This window comes from Camelus dromedarius, chromosome 20 (genome assembly GCF_036321535.1).
Source record: "Camelus dromedarius isolate mCamDro1 chromosome 20, mCamDro1.pat, whole genome shotgun sequence".
Lineage (NCBI taxonomy): Eukaryota > Metazoa > Chordata > Mammalia > Artiodactyla > Camelidae > Camelus > Camelus dromedarius.
Window position 1 is genome coordinate 28,019,555 of NC_087455.1, and position 19,550 is coordinate 28,039,104.

The following is a 19,550-nucleotide window of genomic DNA, read 5'->3' on the forward strand; positions in this document are numbered from 1 at the left end:
TTTAATGGGGCCACGATTTAATATTTACAACTATACCAAGCTTTTCCCAACATCTTTCTCATTAAAATGACACTCATTAGTCCCTGGTACCCAGCAGCACTCTGTTACAGCTGTAAGGCAGCTGGGCATGCTGCCTGCATGTCATTGTCACATAGCATACAGATGCTAACATTTCCCACAATGCATGAAACCCCAGTGTCTCATGACATCCCCCAAAAAATGGTGCCAAGGAAACTACCTGCACTGCAGCCTGCTCCATTGGCTCCAACGACAGGACACTCTGAAGTATCAGTCAGGCACTGATGCTCCAGCTCCAGCTACTTCGTGCCCTCCAAGGACCACATTAATCCACACCAACAAGGTTACTAGGACATGTAATCCAGGTTGCACTGGACAAAATCATTAGGTAACATTCTCTCAACAAAAGTTACCAATCTGCATGAAAGTGATTCAATATTTTAATAACTAGTATCTCTGTTATTAAACTGGTGCATATCAGGTGAATACCAGTCCTTCGTACAAGGCCCTTACTTACAATTGACCCCTGCCAACAAGCTTCCATCACTCCATCCCATTTTCCATGCACCTACCAGTACAGGAATACCAGCCATTCTCCAAACATATTATGTTCTTTCACAATCCATACTCTGCACATATCTAGAATGCCCTTCTCCACATACTGAATTATAATTTGGCTACAAAACCAATTTGAATATACCTGTGGTTATAAAGTCTTCCCCCTAAATCCTCCATATTCATATACTCATCCCTCTCTCTTATTTAGCTCAACAATTAGCATATAACTATTTTAAAGCATTTATCATGTTTCTTAATTATTTATTACTTATGTGACTCTGGCTGATTAGGTTAGGAGCACTTAAAGCGTACAGAATATGTCCTATTCCTTTCTTTTCTTTTTGTTCTTTTTAGTGGAGGCACTGGGACTGAACCCAGTATCTCCTGCCTGCTAAGCATGAACTCTACTGCTGACCTTGTCCTATTCCTGTTTCTTAAACGAGTAAAGTAGTTGGTATATGGCAGATACTCAAAACACATTTATTTAAAAGAAGAACGAAGAAATACTGTGAAAAGAGAAAAAAAAATGTTGCCTCCCATATCAGTAAACTAAGGCTGTTGCAGCCATCAAGCCATTAGCCACTGCAGCCACCCGCCACTGCAGCCACCCCAGACTGTGCCCTCTGAGGGGATTCAGGATGGAGAAAAGACAGGTAAGGTGCATATCAAAGGAATGAGTTCAGTGAGCCCAGAACTCTTGCATCTTCCCATACATAAAAAAGTACTAAATTCATTATCTAGAGATGTCAGGTTTTCTTTAATTAACAGTAATCTTTTGATGTTCTGACTACCTGGTTTTTGTTACAAAAGCTCCTATATATCCTGGCTCCTTCCTTACTTCTTTGGAGCTGTCCCTTAGAGCTACCTGAGAAGCTGCCTTCCCAGGCTTGAGTTCTAAGTAAGTCTGCCAAGTAAAACATAATTCTTAACTTTTAGGTTGTGCAGTTTTTTTCAGTCAACAGTACCCAAGCCCAAAACAATCTTTATCTTTGGTTTTCTATACTATAGTGAAAAATCTTACAAGCAAACTTATATATGTACAAGAGAATACTTATATTTTCTAAATTCTTTTATGGAGTACAGAGTATGCATGGTTTTGTAAAAGCAGCCCCATGTAGCACCTCCCCTCAGCTTTCCCACTAGGTCATCTCAAGCCACGTTGGAGTTATTATCAGTGAAGTTCTTTATTTTATAAACACATTAAAAATACTTTTTTTTAAACTTAGTTTGCTCTTATTTTCACATTTTTCTAACATATAAAGCAAGTGTGACTGCTTCATTGTCCTCCTCAGCCTCACCACTTTCTCACATTAGATGTCCCTATTAGAACATAAATTATTTTGTCAATTTTTGTGTTTGTCCTTCCTTCTTTCCTTCTTCTTTTTTTTCTTTGTTATTGGCTTTTGATGTTAATTAGCAAGAGACTCATTCAGGACAATTTCATAGTGCATTATTTTAATTTTAAAAATAAAAATAGTTTAACATAAATAAATTCAACAAAGAGGACTGCAGAATTTTTTTAAAAATACTTTTAATCAAGCATGAATGTAATTGTGAATTTTTCAAAAATTTAATTTTAGAAGTAAAAGTTTAAATAACTAGTTAAGCAATATAACAAGGATCTGAAATCCCAGTGCCCTGGTAATTCTTCACTTTCATAAACTAAATGTCTATTTGTATGAAAAAGTTCCACAAAGCAGTGGGGCCAAAGTAAACAATGCCAGCACTTTACCACAAAAGATTTTAACCCTTTAAAGTGTCTGCAAGTGAAAAATAACAAGCAAAGCATAACTGCAGAACTGTTTATTTCCCAATCTGCCTGGAAAGTGCCAACGCTATATTTTAAATCAATAAACCAGAAAAGGGGGGAAAAAGAGACAAAGAATAATTGACACTTTCAACAATATGATTAGTAACTGTATTGATGGCATGTAAGAGGATACAGACAACTGTAATCAAAAAGATTAACTAAAGTTTTCATCACAGATTAATGAATCCACAGTAATCTAGTTAATAACTGACATTACAGTCCCTGAAGAAAAGTGACTAAAGATAAATTATCTGTCCTACAAAGAAGCCAAAAAATTAAATATTCAAATCTGTACATTAAGATTTTGAAATAATATTATAGAAATACTGTATAAATTTATAATGATAAGAAAGTATAAAGGTTCTACAACCAGGGTTTATTCTGAAAAACCTGAAGTTCAAGTAACACAATATTTTATTCCCAGAGAGGCTCTTGAATGGAAAAACTGGTAAACATGAATTCTATGTTAAATAAAGTTTTCAAAATAAAGAATCTAATCAATCCCAAGCTGCTACAATACCAACTACTTTTGGCTTTACACGAGAAATGAGTTCAAAATTCTACTCTGCTGTTCCACACCTAGGTGTGTTGTCTATGCGAAGGGAAAGCTTTCATTTTAAAGACTATGACTTAAAAATAAGCATTGACATTGTGATTCTTGCTTTACAGGTTTGTTGAAGGTTGATAATTGGCTTCAAAAAATGGCTTATTAAAAAATGACCAACTTAACTGACAGTTTCAAACCTCTGAATGAACTTAATCAAAAATTCCACAAACCGTACAAAAGTATAATAGTAAGTATAACAAAGTTCATAGATTCAAAGCAATAGCTCAGCTTCACAAAAATGCTAAAATGACTCATCAGTGATAGTCAATTTTATACAATGAGTCCTAATCAAGGTTAATACTGTATATGCTTCAAGAATGTCAACATTTTAAAATATTTGGTATTTTTTATAAGTTCACTTGGTTTGAAATCCATTCACACTATCAGAAGAAATTTCAATACTACATTTGTCAATGAAAGGAAAGGAAGAGCAGTTAAAGAACGTTACCACCATCAAAAATTTTAAGAGGATAAACTCTCAAAATTCTGCCTAATAGCATAAAAGGAGTTTCTATCAATCAAAGAAAAAGAAAGAAGTTACATCCTTCAATTTGCTACCAACTATTTGTATAGAATTTCTTGTCAATGGTGGCCAATAAGAATTTGAAGAAATCATCACTAAACAGTCTTGATTAGGAATTATGTGTATCTGTTTCAAAAATAAGTAAATAAACTTGATTTTTAAAGTTATGTTCATAAAGCCAGCTAAGTTTCTCATTTTAGATTTTGAAAAGATGTTATCTGAAAGTTTTTATAATTCAACATGTACTGTCTTCCATAATATCATGCATTTTGTTTTACTTATATTTGTATAATAGAAAATGTGATTTGTTTTTTCACAAAGTCCCATACAGACTCCCCCACATCTCTTTTCCAGTTTGCCCCAATATGACAGACACCTCTATTATCATTTTCTATGTGTGGCATGACATGAAAAAAGCTTAGGAAGCACTAAGTAAAGGAGTGTAACTATTTAGCAAATACACATAGTAGAAGCAGAGAAAACAAGACTGCAAATAATAAAACAAGGAATAGATCGCGATAAGCCTTGTCTGCCATGCTAAGAATTGTATACTTTTACCAGCCTTTGTCAACCAGAGATCTGGAAGAGAATTAAGCTCTAAAGTCCTAAAGTATCCATTGTATGTAATACATTAACTTATGTCTTATGCATCTAGAATGGCACTAGTTACATACCCATGCCAGGGAGAAGTAAGAAAATAATTACTCATCATTCTGTGTGTTCAGTGGTTCAGAGAAGGAACTCCAGTTAAAGGCTACATGCAGCCACTATTGGGAACACACCGAAATTTTAAGCAGAAGAGTTACGTGATCATATTTTTCAGGTATAAAGCTCTTTCTGGCAACAATACCATCTAAATCACTTTAAATAAAAATTCAAGTGATCTGGGATCAATAAAGATCCCCATATTAATCTATTTAAGTGAGCTTACAGCAGCAAAATCTAGTTCCAATTCTTTCCTTTAAATATTATTTTAAATGGCTGGTAATAATGATAACATCAATGGCCACTGTGATTATGAAATTAACATGTTACAGCACTTTACAGCTCACAGGCACTGTCATTTACAGTGTCACTAACCCTACACAAAGATAACACAGACATCTAATTCTTTACGCATGATTCCAAAATCCAAAAGCTCTGAAAACAGAACTTTTTTGTAAGCCACAATTCCTGATTTGAATTAGCATGAGGCTATATATTGTCTTTATTTAACACACTTTTAAATATTCATAAGTTTCACTGGAGAAATATAAATATGTTTCCTTAGGGGCTGCTGTCCTGACTCCACTAAGAGTTACATATTTACATGGTATATGCACTTTACATTTCTAAAATCCAAAACACCTGAATTCTAAAACACATCTGGCACTATGAGTTTCAATTAAGGGATTTTGGATCTGTTTTCAATCTCCATTTACAGAGTTTAGGGCGTTTGAGTGACTTCAAAGATAACACAGCCTGTAAATGACAGAGCCAGGACTCTAATCTGGATACATAAATCTTGATTTTATCCCTTATCCAAGACTGACCATAAATGAAAAAACCTTTTTCTGCATAAAGACATTTTATATTTTATGTAGTATCATGTAAGCATAAGTTAATATAAAATTTTTAATGCAAAATTAAAAATTAAAATCTGTATCTAACCTTCAAAAATACATATTTCCTGCTGCTTAAATATTTTCAGCCTCATTGTTTTATACAAATGAAAAAGTTTACTGTTGGATTTGAGATCATTGACCTAGAAGTCAAGAGCACCATCAATTTTTATGTTGATACACTACTTTTCACTAAAATTCATAAAAAACACAAACCAACAAAACAGTTTTTAAAGAGAGAATTATAAATAATTATCCTAGGGATTGACAAATTTTCTAGTACCAGCCCTGTCAATCTTGTGGTAGTGCTATTTTTCAATAAATATTTCTGATTCTCCCTCTATCCATGTTAGGACTGCTCTTTTCTATCCTGAGTTAGGCATGATCATGTAACTTGCTATGGCCAATGAAAACTAAGCAGAAGTCATATACGTATTTCTGAGAGGAAACTTCAAGAGACAACTTCGATTCACCAGTCTCTCTCTTCATCTGCTCTCAGAGTTCCAGACAGCTTCTCCAACAGCCTATGTTCTAGAATGAGGATGACATGGAGTAAAGATCCCAAGTGACCCAGAAAAAACACATAGCATGGGAAGGAAATAAACCTATGTTGTTTTAAGCTACTGATATTTGGGGATAGCATAGCCTACTATAAATTTATAAATGTACTGCCTCTCAGCTCCAAATGCACCCTCTCTGTCCTGCTTGGTGATACTGGATCTGGACTCTGTAACCATTTCTCCTTTAACAGTTGGCACAATGTTAAGCTTTATCAGTAGAAGGAGCTGGAGCAAAAGCAAGAAGGGTCTTCTCTTTCTGGTTCTGGGTGTTTTGTGGTTTTCTCTGGGATGCTTGGCTGCCAGGATACCCAGTGGCACTCACCCTCCTAGCACATTTCACTAGCACCCCAGTAGGCATCTTTCCAGAAATTTCAACAGCATCCCAGCAGGCAGTATCCCAACAAGTCTCGCAGACATCCCAATAGGGGGCTCCCCAGGGAGTTTCCTGAGCACTCCAGCCAGCCTCTCAGCAAGCCCCACAGACACCCTCACAAGTGAGTTCCTGCTTGCCTGCCCCAGCCTGTGGCAGCTCAACAGGACACTGCCAAACCCTCCAACAAGGGCTGAATTTCAGCCTTAGCCATGGGGGAAAGGGCCTCTTCCAAGTTCGTTCCTTCCTTGGGTACTCAGCCTCAGCCCTAAAAGAGATGGCCGCTTTCTGCTACAGGTAACACTTTTTATTAAAATTTCCCTGTTCAAATTACTATTGTAGTTTCTGTCTCTGATTAGACGCTGAGATCTAGTCTACTCCAATGTATAAAACTATACACAACACAACATGAATTTGTATTAGTAGTTTTGAAGGATGACCTTGGTTTTCTTTTTCTAGATATTTCATAGCTTCTTTAATGTTTTACATACCAAAGTTAAAATAGTTTATTATATTTTAACCACTGGCATAAAATTTAACTCATAATACATACTATGTCTTTTTATTAAATCAGACTTCTTGGCTAAGAAAAATAATATAGGAAAGCACACTTATTGTGGGGTAAGAAATGGCTTTTCAACCAAACATGCCAAGAAAAACTATATTCTTGTCAAAAGATTAAATCCAAATCTTTACTCATACTACAATATAAAGTTTATACTGCATTTTGAAAAATGACCATCAGATAATGAAAATACTGCACTTAGAAAGGTTTCAATAACTCTTCACTATGTTAGCCATATGGCAAAATTATTTTTCCACAATCTATAAAAATATATCCAATTATTAACTAAAATGACTACTTAGGAAGAGTACTGAAGCATTCTCTATGTGCAGAGCTCAGAACAGTTCTCACTGTCTGCCCCCAACCTCCCAACCTCATTTCCAGTTAGAACAATATTTTAATTCAAGAAGAAACTGTTAAGTAAATGAAAAGTGAAGAGCATATTGGCAGCAATTTGAGGGCAATAAAGTATTATAAACCTAAGGAAAAGTACATTGTAAAATATTATTTCAGAAAAGTCATTCTAGAATTTGTGTCTCTGAATACAAAATATATTTTTAAAAATAAAAGTAGCTCAATGCCTAATTTATAAAAAACATATACCCAAACTTATGTCTAGTGCGCTCACTAAAGAAATGTAGGGAGAATAATGGCCCCCTAAAGATGTTCCCATTCTAATCCCAAGAACATGAATATTATGTATCCTTACCTGGTCAAAGGGATTTTACAGATGTGATTAAGATGGAAAGATTATTCTGGAATATCTGGGTGGGCCCAATCTAATCATATGAATCCTTAAAAGAGAAAAATCTTTCCCAATTGTGGGCAGAGAGAAATGCAGTGACAGAGGTAGGGCAGGGAGATGCCATCATGAGCAAGAAAATATCCCCTCTCTAGCTTCCAGAAAGAAACAGCCAGTTCTTTTTATTTTAGTCCAGTGAGATCCATGTCAGACTTCTGACCTACAGAATCATTAAGATAATAAATTTGAGTTGTTTTAAGCTACTAAGTTCGTTAGCAGTAGAAAACTAATACAAGGGATACTATTTATAACCTTGGAAGACCTGGGTCTCACTTCATTAAATAAAGTAGCAATGCCCTTTCAACAGGTATTAAAATACTGGGGATTCATAAAAGTATTTATTAAAGATAAACTGGATTGATGTTCTCTACAGTTATCAATGTGTTCCTCTTTTAGGTAATTTATTTATTTAACAAACATGCCATTTATCTTCACTTACAATGGACCACCCACTGGGAACACTGTCCTTTCTCTACAATCTGTTAGAAAAGAAGAAGTCAACAACTGTAACATAATAAAGTGTGGTTATTAAGAGTGCAAATTCTGGAATATAACTGCTTGGGTTTAAATCCTGGTTCCCTGCTGAAAACTTTGAGCACGAAACTTGAGTTAATTCTTTTCACTTATAAAACTGGGAAAAATAATAACTACCTCATAAGGTTGTTGTAGGGGCTGAATCAGATAATGCATATATAAGATAGCATAGTAATAGCACAGTAAGTATTCAATATTAATGTATTAACACAGTAAAAATTATAATAGAGGTATATAGTAAGAGTTATGAGAGCACAAAGGAGAGTCACCTAATGCAGTTTCCAAAAGGTTGGAAATCTGAGATGAATCTCAGTTAAGAACTAGTAGGACTTAGGCAGAGAAACATGGTTAGGGCTTTCTAGGTAAAAGAGAACAGTATACACTAAACTACAGACAGAAGATGGGAAGGAAAAAAAAAAAAAGAACTCATTTCAAATAGTTTGATACAATCAAAACAGGCAGTGCTCATGAAAGACTAGCAGGATATTACAAGGGATAAAACATCACAAAGGGACTCCTATGACATACCTACACATTTGGACTGTATTGTAAATGCACTGGGGAGGCACTGAATACTAAGCACACTAAAATAGATGTGTGTGCTACAGTGCTGTAATATTATAGAGGCTGGATTTGAGAAGGTAAGCCTGAAGCAAACATCTCTGTTTAGAACTGAATAATTAAGGAAAATGTAATAAAGACATGAAACAATGCAATGACGATGAAGATGGAGAGAAAGAGACATTTCAAAGATACCTGGGAGATAATAATGACAGGATTTAATAACTGATTATATTTGAGGGCTGAGCAAAGGGAGGAAATTAGAATGACTCCCATGACTACCAAGTTTTATTAACAAATGTTTATTCACTGACAACTCTGTGCCTGATACTGCCCTGGGCATAAAAAGATGATTAAAACTTAGTCTATGACGTCAAAGAAACCAGTTATACTAAGAAGAACATAGAGATTAGTTAACTAAGATTGAATATCAGAAACATTATAAAATAATTATATAAAAAATGCTATAGAAATTGAAAGGAGAGACACCCAACTGGTGGAAATGCATCAAAGAGATGTATCTCTTCGCAGCAATGGAGCAGGGCCCAAAATAGCATGTCACGGAAAGAGTAACAACATGTGCATAATCAAAGACTTAAAGCATGTGACATATAGAGGGGTTCATTAAAAGGTTACTATGGTTATATAGAAGGAAGTGGTTGTGAATACCTGAAGTCATGATCCATTCACACTCATAATCCCAATAAATTTTTACTGATCTACAGTGTGTCAGTCTGGGTCCTGGCAGGAAACAGATGACATGTTCAAACTGAGTAACTAAGGAGAGCTTAATAAAAGGACTGTTTTATAAAGGTGTGGGCAGGATTAAAGGGATGGGGGCTAGCAACAGTGGAAAGCAATTTCCAGAACCAGAATAAAATAGCTATACTAGGAGGGCCACCAGATGGAACTGCTGATTTCAGCAGAAAGACACAGCTACTGCAAAGGCCTGGTATGGAGGAAGCCTGGGAACATAAAATCTGGCCTCATTCTCCTTCCATCCAATCTGCCAATGTCTCACATCAACAGAATCCAAATGGAGATCGGAGAATAAGGGAGCCTGGTGCAATCCATAGAGGTCAGCCTCCTACATTACACAGCAAAGTGGGGAAAAAATGGAGTAGATCTGGAGGGGTAAATGGAAAAATATGTAATGTGTGGTGATAAAATTCAACAATATTCAATTATATCTCTCTCTGATCTTATAAAACTTACCTCCCAGTTCTGTAAATCTTTCTAACCTTTAGTTTGGAGATGAAGTTTAAACATCAGACTTTAACCTGAAAAACTTTTAACTTGAGGTTTCAATTTGTTCTGAAATGGATCCTTAGCATTGTGAATTTTTCTGTCTCATCGTTAAGTCTATATGCTATGTCAGCTTCCACAGCAAGTTATCTCTGTTAATACACAGAATATGAACCTTCAACAACAAATCGTACAGCCCAATTGTCACCAAGCAGACGGAAAAGACACTTCCTGATAATTTTCTCTTTCTATAACCCAACGTCTAATCCTATTTCTAGAACTTCCCATCACAAAATCAAACAAAATTTATCTCTTTTATAATAAAACACTTTTTGAAATTCTGCAATAATTCAGTAACTTCATACAAAGAGGAACAGAATCTTTATCAACTGCAGTGTGTCATTTCCATGGCTAATCTCCTCTCTAAATTTTCCTAAAATACACTCACATTTCCAAAATTCCCTTAGAAGTGATGTGGGAATACATATTAAAAAAAAGAAAGAAAGAAATTTGTCCTGTTAAATCTAAAATACACAATAAAGATTGTGTCATAGTTAAAAACACCCAAAGAATGGAAAAAAAAAAAACCAGATGGTGAGAAATTCACTGAGACTAAATTGTCAAAGGGAGCAAGGAATATTCAATAAAAGACAGATCTGGAGTTTTGAAAAGATTACATGGTGTTAATAGAAAAAAGTTGTATAAGCTAAGATATTTAGTAGGGTTCCTTCCAATTATGAATGCATTCAAATAGTCCTGACCTCATTCTCCTCTTTTTCTTTACCTTTTTTTCCTCCCTTTTTGCCTTTTTTATTACTGCTCTATTATTTCCCATCCTATCCCCACTATATTCCAAGTTGCATTCACTTCTAGTACTCATATTCATGGTAAAAACACTTTAGAATAAAACAGTAAAAGTCGCTTCCCATCACCATCTCAAGAGAACACTGGTCCTGAAACTAGACAGGTTCAAAGCACTGACCATCAATGAGATGAGGAGATACAATAGACAAATATATATTATATATAGCAGTCAGCTGCAAGCCAGGCATCATAAGAGATAACTTTACCCTTTACACACAGTTGTCAAATCCTGACCATTTGGCTCCTAAATTTTTCAAAATCTATCTGCCTCTTCACCTTCACCATAATTGCTTTATCTCACATCTTCATCATTTTTCCCCTGGATTACTGTAAGAGTCTCCCAACTACTAACCTTGTCTCTAGCATGACATGTTCTCATCAACCCATTATACTTGTAAGAGTGGGTGTTTTTGTTTTTGTTTTTGTTTTTGTTTTGCAACAAAAGTCTGATTATATTGCGGCACAGCTTCAAATCCCTCTTGGACTCCCTACTGCCTTCAGGATTAAATCCAAATTGAAAGAAGAGGACAAAAAAATCTTTAAACTCTGACCCTTGCCATCCCTCCAGTCTCCTCTATCAACTCACTTCCTTTTGAATCTTATGCTCCAGACCTTCTGCACCACTTCAAGTAAATTTCTGGAACATTCCCTGACTCTTTTACATATATGAAAGGCAAAGATTGAGGGGAGAGACATGTAGGAGTTTTAGTATTTTTGTTCAAAGTATCTTCCTCTACCTCTCCCAGCTAACATTTACTAAGCCTTTGAGACTCAGCCTAGATGCTCCTCTTGTATGAACAGATCCATGATACACTGTGTGCAGTGGTCTCCCAGAACTTATTGTGCAGTATTTTAATTGTGGTTTACCCTGATTCTTTAGTGAGTTCCTTAAGAGTTAGCTGATAATGGTTAAAAGTGTTTTAACACCCAGAGATACCTGCATTTCGTTAAATGGCTAGAGAATACAAAAGTATCTCTAATCTCTAGTACCTTTAATGTCTAGGAGTGAAATTTCTAGAGATTTTGAAAGAATAAACCATCTGACACCCTCAAATGATATCAAAAAGACAGTAAACTACTCATTAGATTAGTTTAACATATTTTTACTATGGGTATAATGTACTAAAAACACCTTTACAGTGTTTTTTCATGACACTTTACATTTTTATGTATTCATGTAATTATGGTTGGCCTTAGACTGCTTGCTCCTGGAGGAAATGAATTATTTCTAACCAACACATTCTGTACATTCCTTACCATTCAGCTCAGTTAAACATATTGGAAGTTGGCAAATACTTTAAAAGTAAAGTAATAATTTTTAAAGCAAAATGTTCCTTAATTTGTAATATTCCTTAAATGGAAAAATGATATATAACAATATTCTTCTGGTTTCTAGTCAGAAAAGATATATTCTTAGTCCAAAAGAAAGATGAGCTTCCATAATACAAAAATACTACAAGTTTGCTTCTAATAAAGTAAGCAAAATTGGATGTATATTTTGAAATTATCCTTAATTACCAAAAATGGGCACTGCTACCTAAAACCTTTTTCTTTCAGATTATCAAATTTTACCTTGAAAGCAAGCAATACCTAAATGAACATTTAATTTCTAAATGAGTATCTAATTCCCAATGTTTCATTCTTTCACCCAGCTAATATTTTTGAGTATTACAATGTACAAGGCGTTGTGTTAGATTAGAAGCTGAGGATGAAATGGTAAACAAGACAAACATGGTGTCTGCTCTCTGGGAGTTTATAATCTAACAGGGCAGACAGCCTATAAACAAAGAACTTGTAAATTTTCATAAGCTTAATTGGAGAAATATTAAAGATGTGATAAAGAATAAAGGAGAGAACCTACTTAAGAAAGCATGGTCAGGAAAGAGCGCTCTAAGGAGACAAATTTGAAACTAAGGCCAGAAGGATGAGAAAGAGGCAGGCATACAAAAATTGTGTGTATCTGAAAGGCAAAGAAAAGGAGACAAGCACTCTAAGCTCTAATAACCATGCTTCAGAATTAGATTAACCTGGTAAGATTCTCTGTGTTCTCATATATAACATGAATAAGACAAAAAAGTAAATTCATATATTGATTTACTAATAGAGTGAAAAATTGATTCAAGCAAACTTAAGAACAATCACAAAGTAATTTCCACAAATTGGTTCCCTCACATTCACCTAGGACAATCAGTATCTTGCCAATAACCAATAACATGGTGTCAGTATTATCTTCACTGCTGTATCTTAAGTTATCAGACTCCCTAATAATGGTTTTTTCTGAGGAAACTGCTTCTAATTAGTCACTTTCCCTCTCCTCATCCCTGGTCTTTTAGACAAATAATGAAGTCACCCAAAAGTCCTCTGGGTGTATTTTGACTTCCCAGTAGACAGGAAAAAGAATCTCTTAAAAAAGAAAAAAAAGGTGGGGAGATTTCACCAATGAATGCTATAATATTAAGGTCTGGAGACTCTTCTCTTATCTATAATCAGTTAATAACAACTACTTATTGCACAGCTACTTGTGCCAGGACACTTAAATAGTCTATATTGATTACAGCAATCCTTCAAGATAGGTATTAATTACTCAGATAATACCGATGAGGAAACACTGGCTCAGAGAGCTTAATAATGTAAGCAAGACCTTACAGTTATTAATTAGTAAAGTGAGGTTTCAAGTCAAAATCCATCTGACCCATCACACTTGCCTCCACTACCTCTCTCTTTATCACACTGTACAATAAATTTTTTATCAATATGTACTATCAACAAGAAGATATTATTTAACTGTCTTAGTTACTTTAAAATATAGAATATATATAAAGAATTTATTTGGTATTTTCTCATAAAATGCCAATTTTTTAGAACACATTTTGAATCCCTAAAACCTATAGATTTTCAAGTTTTGACAATGACTGTGATTATTTACACATATAATAATGATTTTTATTTAAAAGTCTTCATGATTAAATTGCATCATTTATCTGACATGCCACACTCTTAAAATTTCACTTAGCTATAGGAAAAAAATATGGTAGTCTTTTAAATATTACAATGAGGAAGATCATTCTGAGCATATCACAAACTCAAAAGTCATAAAATAAAATTAAAATTTTTAATATTTTTTAACCCTGACTAGTAAAAAAAAAAAGTCATAAACAGTCATAAAACAGATGAGAAATAAAGAGCTTCTACAAATCACTAAAAATGACCAACAGAAAAGAAATACAGAAGGCTCTAAACAAATGTAAAAGGCTCTAAACCTCACTGATAATAAGAAAACTGCAATTAAATCTAGAGTAGTATACTTTTCACCAAAATTCTGGCAAAGACTATCACATACTGAGTTAGCGATGTTGTGTGAAAATCTCCCTAGTACATGTCACTTAATGCATATTTTTTCTATGAAAGTAAATGTGGCAGTATTTATTAAAATTTAAACTTTTTATTTTACATAGTTATAAAAAATATAAAGGTACATTTTGTGACCTTTTGATCAAACAATTCCATTTCTAGGAACTTATTTCAGAGATATATTCACACATGTAGGAAATAATATCTGTACAAAGATATTTATCACAGCATTATTTCTAATGGCAAATAATTAGAATCAACTTAAATACCTAAAAAAGTATGGTACTAGTTAAAGTACAGAACATTCATAAAATGGGATATTATGCAGCCATTAAAATGAATTAAGCAGTTAGATATTCACAGGTGTGGAACTGATCTCCTAAAAAGTAAATTGCAGTTGCCAGGATTATCTGACCAGCAGGGAGTATAACAGGTTGTAGCACATTATTATGAAAACATTTTAGACATTTAAATCATTAAACACTTACCTCTATTGGGAAAAAAAAAGTAAACTGCAGGACAAATTTGTGTTTTTTATGTTTACATATATACACCCATATATGTGTGCACACACATACATACATACACAGACACACAAAATTTGATATACACACATAACTACCCTTATTTCTGAAAGAGTATACAATAGCTGGCAACAGCAGTTGCCTCTAGCTAGGGCATACAGGTAACTAAGAAATTTTGTACCATATATATATATTACCTATTAAAGAAGTTTATAAGTTGATTTGGGAAAGTACCTTTAAAATTGAATTATTAAAAAATTAGAACTGCTTACCTATGTTTTCAATATAAGCTAAATTACACCTATGTTTCAAATATAAGCTATTACCTTGATCTATCGTGGAAATTTTTACTTATCATGTTCTTTTACTGGGGGAGCAAATTATCCCTTTGATATTAACATAAAAATCTAAACTGAGAATGAAAAGATAATTTACATGTCAAGAAACACATAATTTCTAATTTGTTGCGAAACCACCTCATCTAAAAGACTATGATATGCAGTAGTAGAAATTCAATAAATATTTACTGAATGAATGCTTTTCTATTGATCTCAATGGGTTTACTTTCCTCATACATTTTTTTCACAACATCACATCAAAAACAAACAAAAAACAACAAAAACTCACTGGAAAATATAAACTTTTAATAAATCATGCACTTTTTTCAAAAAATGTTTCATTTTCCCAACAAGATTGGTAAACAACCTCATTAACATTACTACAAATTAAATCAACATTGTTTACTAGGTACCTACTATGTTTGGGTTGTTAAGGATGCTGCAAAACACAAACCTAAAGAAGGGTACATTTTTATTCTAGCCCTCTAAAAGTTTAGTCTTGAAAGACAAGGCTTAAAAACATTAATCAGTAAAAGGATATTAAAGACTACTGATAGATTGAGATATCCAAAGTAAAACTGTTTAAGGAATTCATGTAAGGATAAAAAAGGTAATTACTGATCTACTGAGGGATCTATCAAGATATAAAAATGCTTCCAAAATCCTAATATCTCAGTCACATGTAAAATGGTATTATTTGATGGTGATCAAAGACTTCCAGAGTATGTGGATATTCAGCTAGGCTTTGAAGAAATTGCTAATGATCAAATGAAAAAATTGCTAATGAATAAATATAAATAATTCTTTAATTATTCAGGCTCCTAAAAAGAGAGATTACTGTAGTGGTCTCCATCAATTTTTATTGCTTACCTCTCTCACTAAAAATATCTCAGGCATGAACTTTTTAATATAAATATTTATTTATAAATTATGTGTATTTTTATATTGTCAATCTACATATTAAGTATTAGTAAAGCTTAATTTCTTTTTTAAGTAAAAATATAAATGTAAATGTAAGTTTTATTTATTTTCTTCCTGTATTCCAATACATCATTTTATGATGCTCTTGGGTATGCACACTACACTTTGTATGAATATTTACTATGAATATTGAAACTCACAGATCATGCAAAAATATTTTCATCTAATAATTTCAATTTTTCACACAGCAAACTTATTTTTTAACATAGTTGTTAAAAGGCAGCAGGTATGAATTTGAATTTCAGTTTATTTCTCTCTGCCCGTGACCTTCTCTCAGAATAAATGTTAACATGCAATTAAATGGACATCACTGAAAAGAAACAAAGTATAGTCATAATCAGGTAAATGGCCCCTAAAACTTAATAGGAAATAGTAATCATTGAAGAATATTATCATTTTTTCTTATACATAGCATTTTAACTGAATACCTAATATTGATACTATATTACTTAATAAATTGTCAAATTCTTCAAACCAACTTGTCTCATTATTATAATTCTATTATAAAGTCTATTTTTTCTTCATTTTCCTTGCCTACTCTTATTTTATTACAAAGGCCAAATGCATTTTTAAAGAACATTAAAAATTAAAGTTTCAATATGTTGTGCTTTAACCTCCAAATAACTTCCTGTTAAAATGAATACAAAAATAATTCTGCAACCATGTGGACCCATTTTGAGATATGACCCCTTCCAAGATTAAGTTAGGTAAAAATGCAAACATATATTTTAAATAAGTATGAATAGATTTTTCATCAATGTAACTTCATAGACATGAATAAATGTTTAGAGAGTGTTTGTTTATACCTACACTGTGCAAATATGAATGCACAAGCATTATATGCATTTGCAGAGTATGCAAGTTTACAGAGAAATGTGATATATTCACATGTACTTCCCTGAAAAACCCTTTCACATTTTCCAAACATAACATACTGTTCATTTTGAGTAATTCTTAATTCAGTACTCTAAAGTACTATGGAACAATAGTGAACTAGCCAATAAATATGATTTAGCATACCATTAAAAAAAAATTCTACATTTAAATACGTGGGTAAAAGAAATACAACTACATTTAATTTGAGCATCATTTTGGTAATACTTATTTTATAGCAATTATAGTAAAAAAATAAAGATTCATATATCTAAATAGTAAACTAAGTCATCGGAAGCTTGGCATTATTAGTAATATATAGTAAAGTTAAGCAAAGTCAGGAGTATGCTCAAAAAGCTTTTAAAAATAATGTTTTATTCTTCCATTAGTTGAAATAAGCAACTTAAATCTCTTAACATTTTTTTATTTCCCAAGCCTACTAATAAATCACATTCCCAAACAAGTATTCAAACCCAGAAATTAGCTTTGAAGAAGTAATTCTTTATTTCAGTGAATATGTTAGGAAGACATTTGCTCTTAGTCCTTCAATATTTTTCTAGAACTAGCATTTTTCTTGGATATGTAAAGATATTTGATATGTTTGTTATCATATTATTTAAAGTAGTATTTTTCATTAAAATATGGAAATACGGATGTATAGACAGAGAATTGTTTCTTTGTAAAGTGCTGAAGAGTACTGAATTCAACAACCTGTTTTTAAAATTTAAATGACTAGAGGTCAGTGTGTTAGTTAATTCCTAGAGGAATTCTACACTTTCAATTGTGTGCTTCTGTGGAGAATATGGGGAAAGTATATTTGATAACCTGCAAAAGATCTGTCGCACCTTTGGCCTATAAACTGAACAAGTTAATCTCTTAGTGAATAATGCATTTTCAGCAAAAAGGAGAGTTGAGTTGGAAAAACATTAAAACGGTTACACATCTTCTGCACAATCCCTTTCACATGGTAACTTAGCAATCAAATAACCATAAAACATTTAAAAGCAAACCTGCAGAAACAAATTTCTTTGCTAGACTAACAAGAAAAGGAGTCAAAGCTACAGACATCTGTCTGGACAGTTCCCTGGTGCTGAAGTTACATAGCCGCTAAACCGACGCCTGGGTGCTGCTTTCACCCTCCCACCCTGAGCAAAATTTTGGCTGCCTAGACTATGAGCACGAATAGTATACGCTCACAAGGTGGGAAGCATCCCAAACTGAATAGGAGGGACTGGAGTCTCTTCAAGGATTAAACGGATTTACTAGTTGCAAACAGGAAGAGCAGCAGAGTGCAGGGTGTTAGAACACTCCGAGGGGGAGGGGCTGGAAGATGGCGGCGGCCGCACACCCACCCGAGATGCTATAGAGCTTAGGCCCTTAGCCCGCACGCCGCCCTCCTGCCCGCGGCAACCATGGGCATCTCTGCTCTTCTCAGCGGTGGGGGCGGAGCCGCCCTGAGGAGGCGCGGACCAGGGACCCGCGGCGGTGCCATCATTCCCGGCCGCCGCGCCTTTGCCCGGTCCCGGCTGGGGAGCACCTGTGCACGGCCATATTGGATTCCTTGCCCCAGTCACCGCCTCCGCACGGGGGCGGCGGGAAGGGAGAAGGGACAAGGAACGCGCCGAGCCTGGGTGCAGCCCCAGCCCCGCCAGGGCCCGGGAGCCGAAATGGCCCGCGGGGAAAGCCGGAAGGACGCCCGGGAAAATTACAACGCCCAAAGGCTCGTCACCCTCACCTCAGCCGGCCTCGGCACCCTCCCTCCCCGACACACACCCCCGCGCTCTGACACCCGGAAAGCAGCCCCGGCGGCCCACGCCGGCTGCAGCCCTCGTGGCCCAGGCGCAGCCGCCGGGAGGGAGGGCGGCGATCCGAGGCGCGCAGGCGGCCGTAGGACAGCAGCCGAGGGGGCGGAGGACAGGGAGGGAGGGAGGCGGGAAGATGGAGCCAGGTTCTTACTTGAGCACCGACTGCTCCTTCTCCTCTTCTTTCTTCTGCCGGTCCATGACGGCCAGGATGATTTTCCTCTCCTCCTCCGTGAGGTGGCTAAGGTCGGGCATCTCTGGCTGCAGAGGCGGCTGAGAGGCCACCGGGGTGGGAGCCGGGCGGCCCCGCGGCCCGACAGGAGCCGACATGTTTGGTGGAGCCTAACCACCCTAGTGAAGCAGGGAGGCAACTCCACTGGCGGCGGCGGCGGCGGCGGAGGCACCCGCGCGGGCAGCTGGGGCAGCCTCCGGCGCTGGGACAAATACATACAAATCAATGGCCTTCAATCCGAGGCGACAGCCCCCCTCCCCCAAGATAAAAAGAGCGAGGGGGAGGGGAGGGCGAGCGCGGGGGGAAGGGAGGGCTGAGGAGTGCGCTCCGGGAAATGTTTCTTCTTCCCGGGGGCAAAGGGCTGGCAAGTGAGCGGTTTGGGGGAGAGAGAAGCGGGAGGCTGGGCTGGGACGCGGAGTGCGCGAAGCCACGGGGGAGGGTGGTAGAGTAAGGTGGCGGGGACGGCTAAGGGTGGGGTGACTGGAAGGAGCGGGCGGGAGGGCGGCGCGCGGGCCGGGGCGCCAGTGTGTCCGACCGCGGCGGTGGGCGGGGGGGCGCGCGTGCCGCCCGGGGGAAGAAAGGGGTGGCTGAGACCCAGCCCCCCAGGGAAGTCCCGGGAACTGGCTCCGAGCGCCGAGGCACCGTCCCGCGAGTCGGAGGGGCGCCGAGGCGGGAGCAGGGAGGGGAGTGAGGAAGCAGGGGCTAATTTCCCAGAGAAGGAGCTCAGCCGTCCCGCCGGCTGACGCGTCACAGGGCTGCGGGCTCCGCGAAGGGAGGACCCCCTCCAGAAACGACGGGGAGAGGGCCGCAGGGCAGGGGACCCCTCCGGGC

General features: G+C 36.4%; 1 protein-coding gene across 25 annotated transcripts in view; it reads right to left on the reverse strand.

The window, feature by feature from the left end:
* Positions 1 to 19,207, reverse strand: part of RIMS2 (regulating synaptic membrane exocytosis 2) — a 511,671-nt gene extending 492,464 nt beyond the window's left edge. For 6 of the 25 annotated variants that reach the window (XM_031439443.2, XM_031439470.2, XM_031439442.2 and 3 more), the window contains exon 1: positions 18,642 to 19,206. In XM_031439443.2, coding sequence (XP_031295303.1) covers positions 18,642 to 18,817 — 176 coding nt within the window. In that variant the 5' untranslated portion in view covers positions 18,818 to 19,206. Of the gene's footprint in view, positions 1 to 18,641 lie in introns of all 25 variants that reach the window. The other 19 variants (XM_064476911.1, XM_031439454.2, XM_031439451.2 and 16 more) reach the window with 8 other exon arrangements.
* Positions 19,208 to 19,550: the final 343 nt, after the last annotated feature.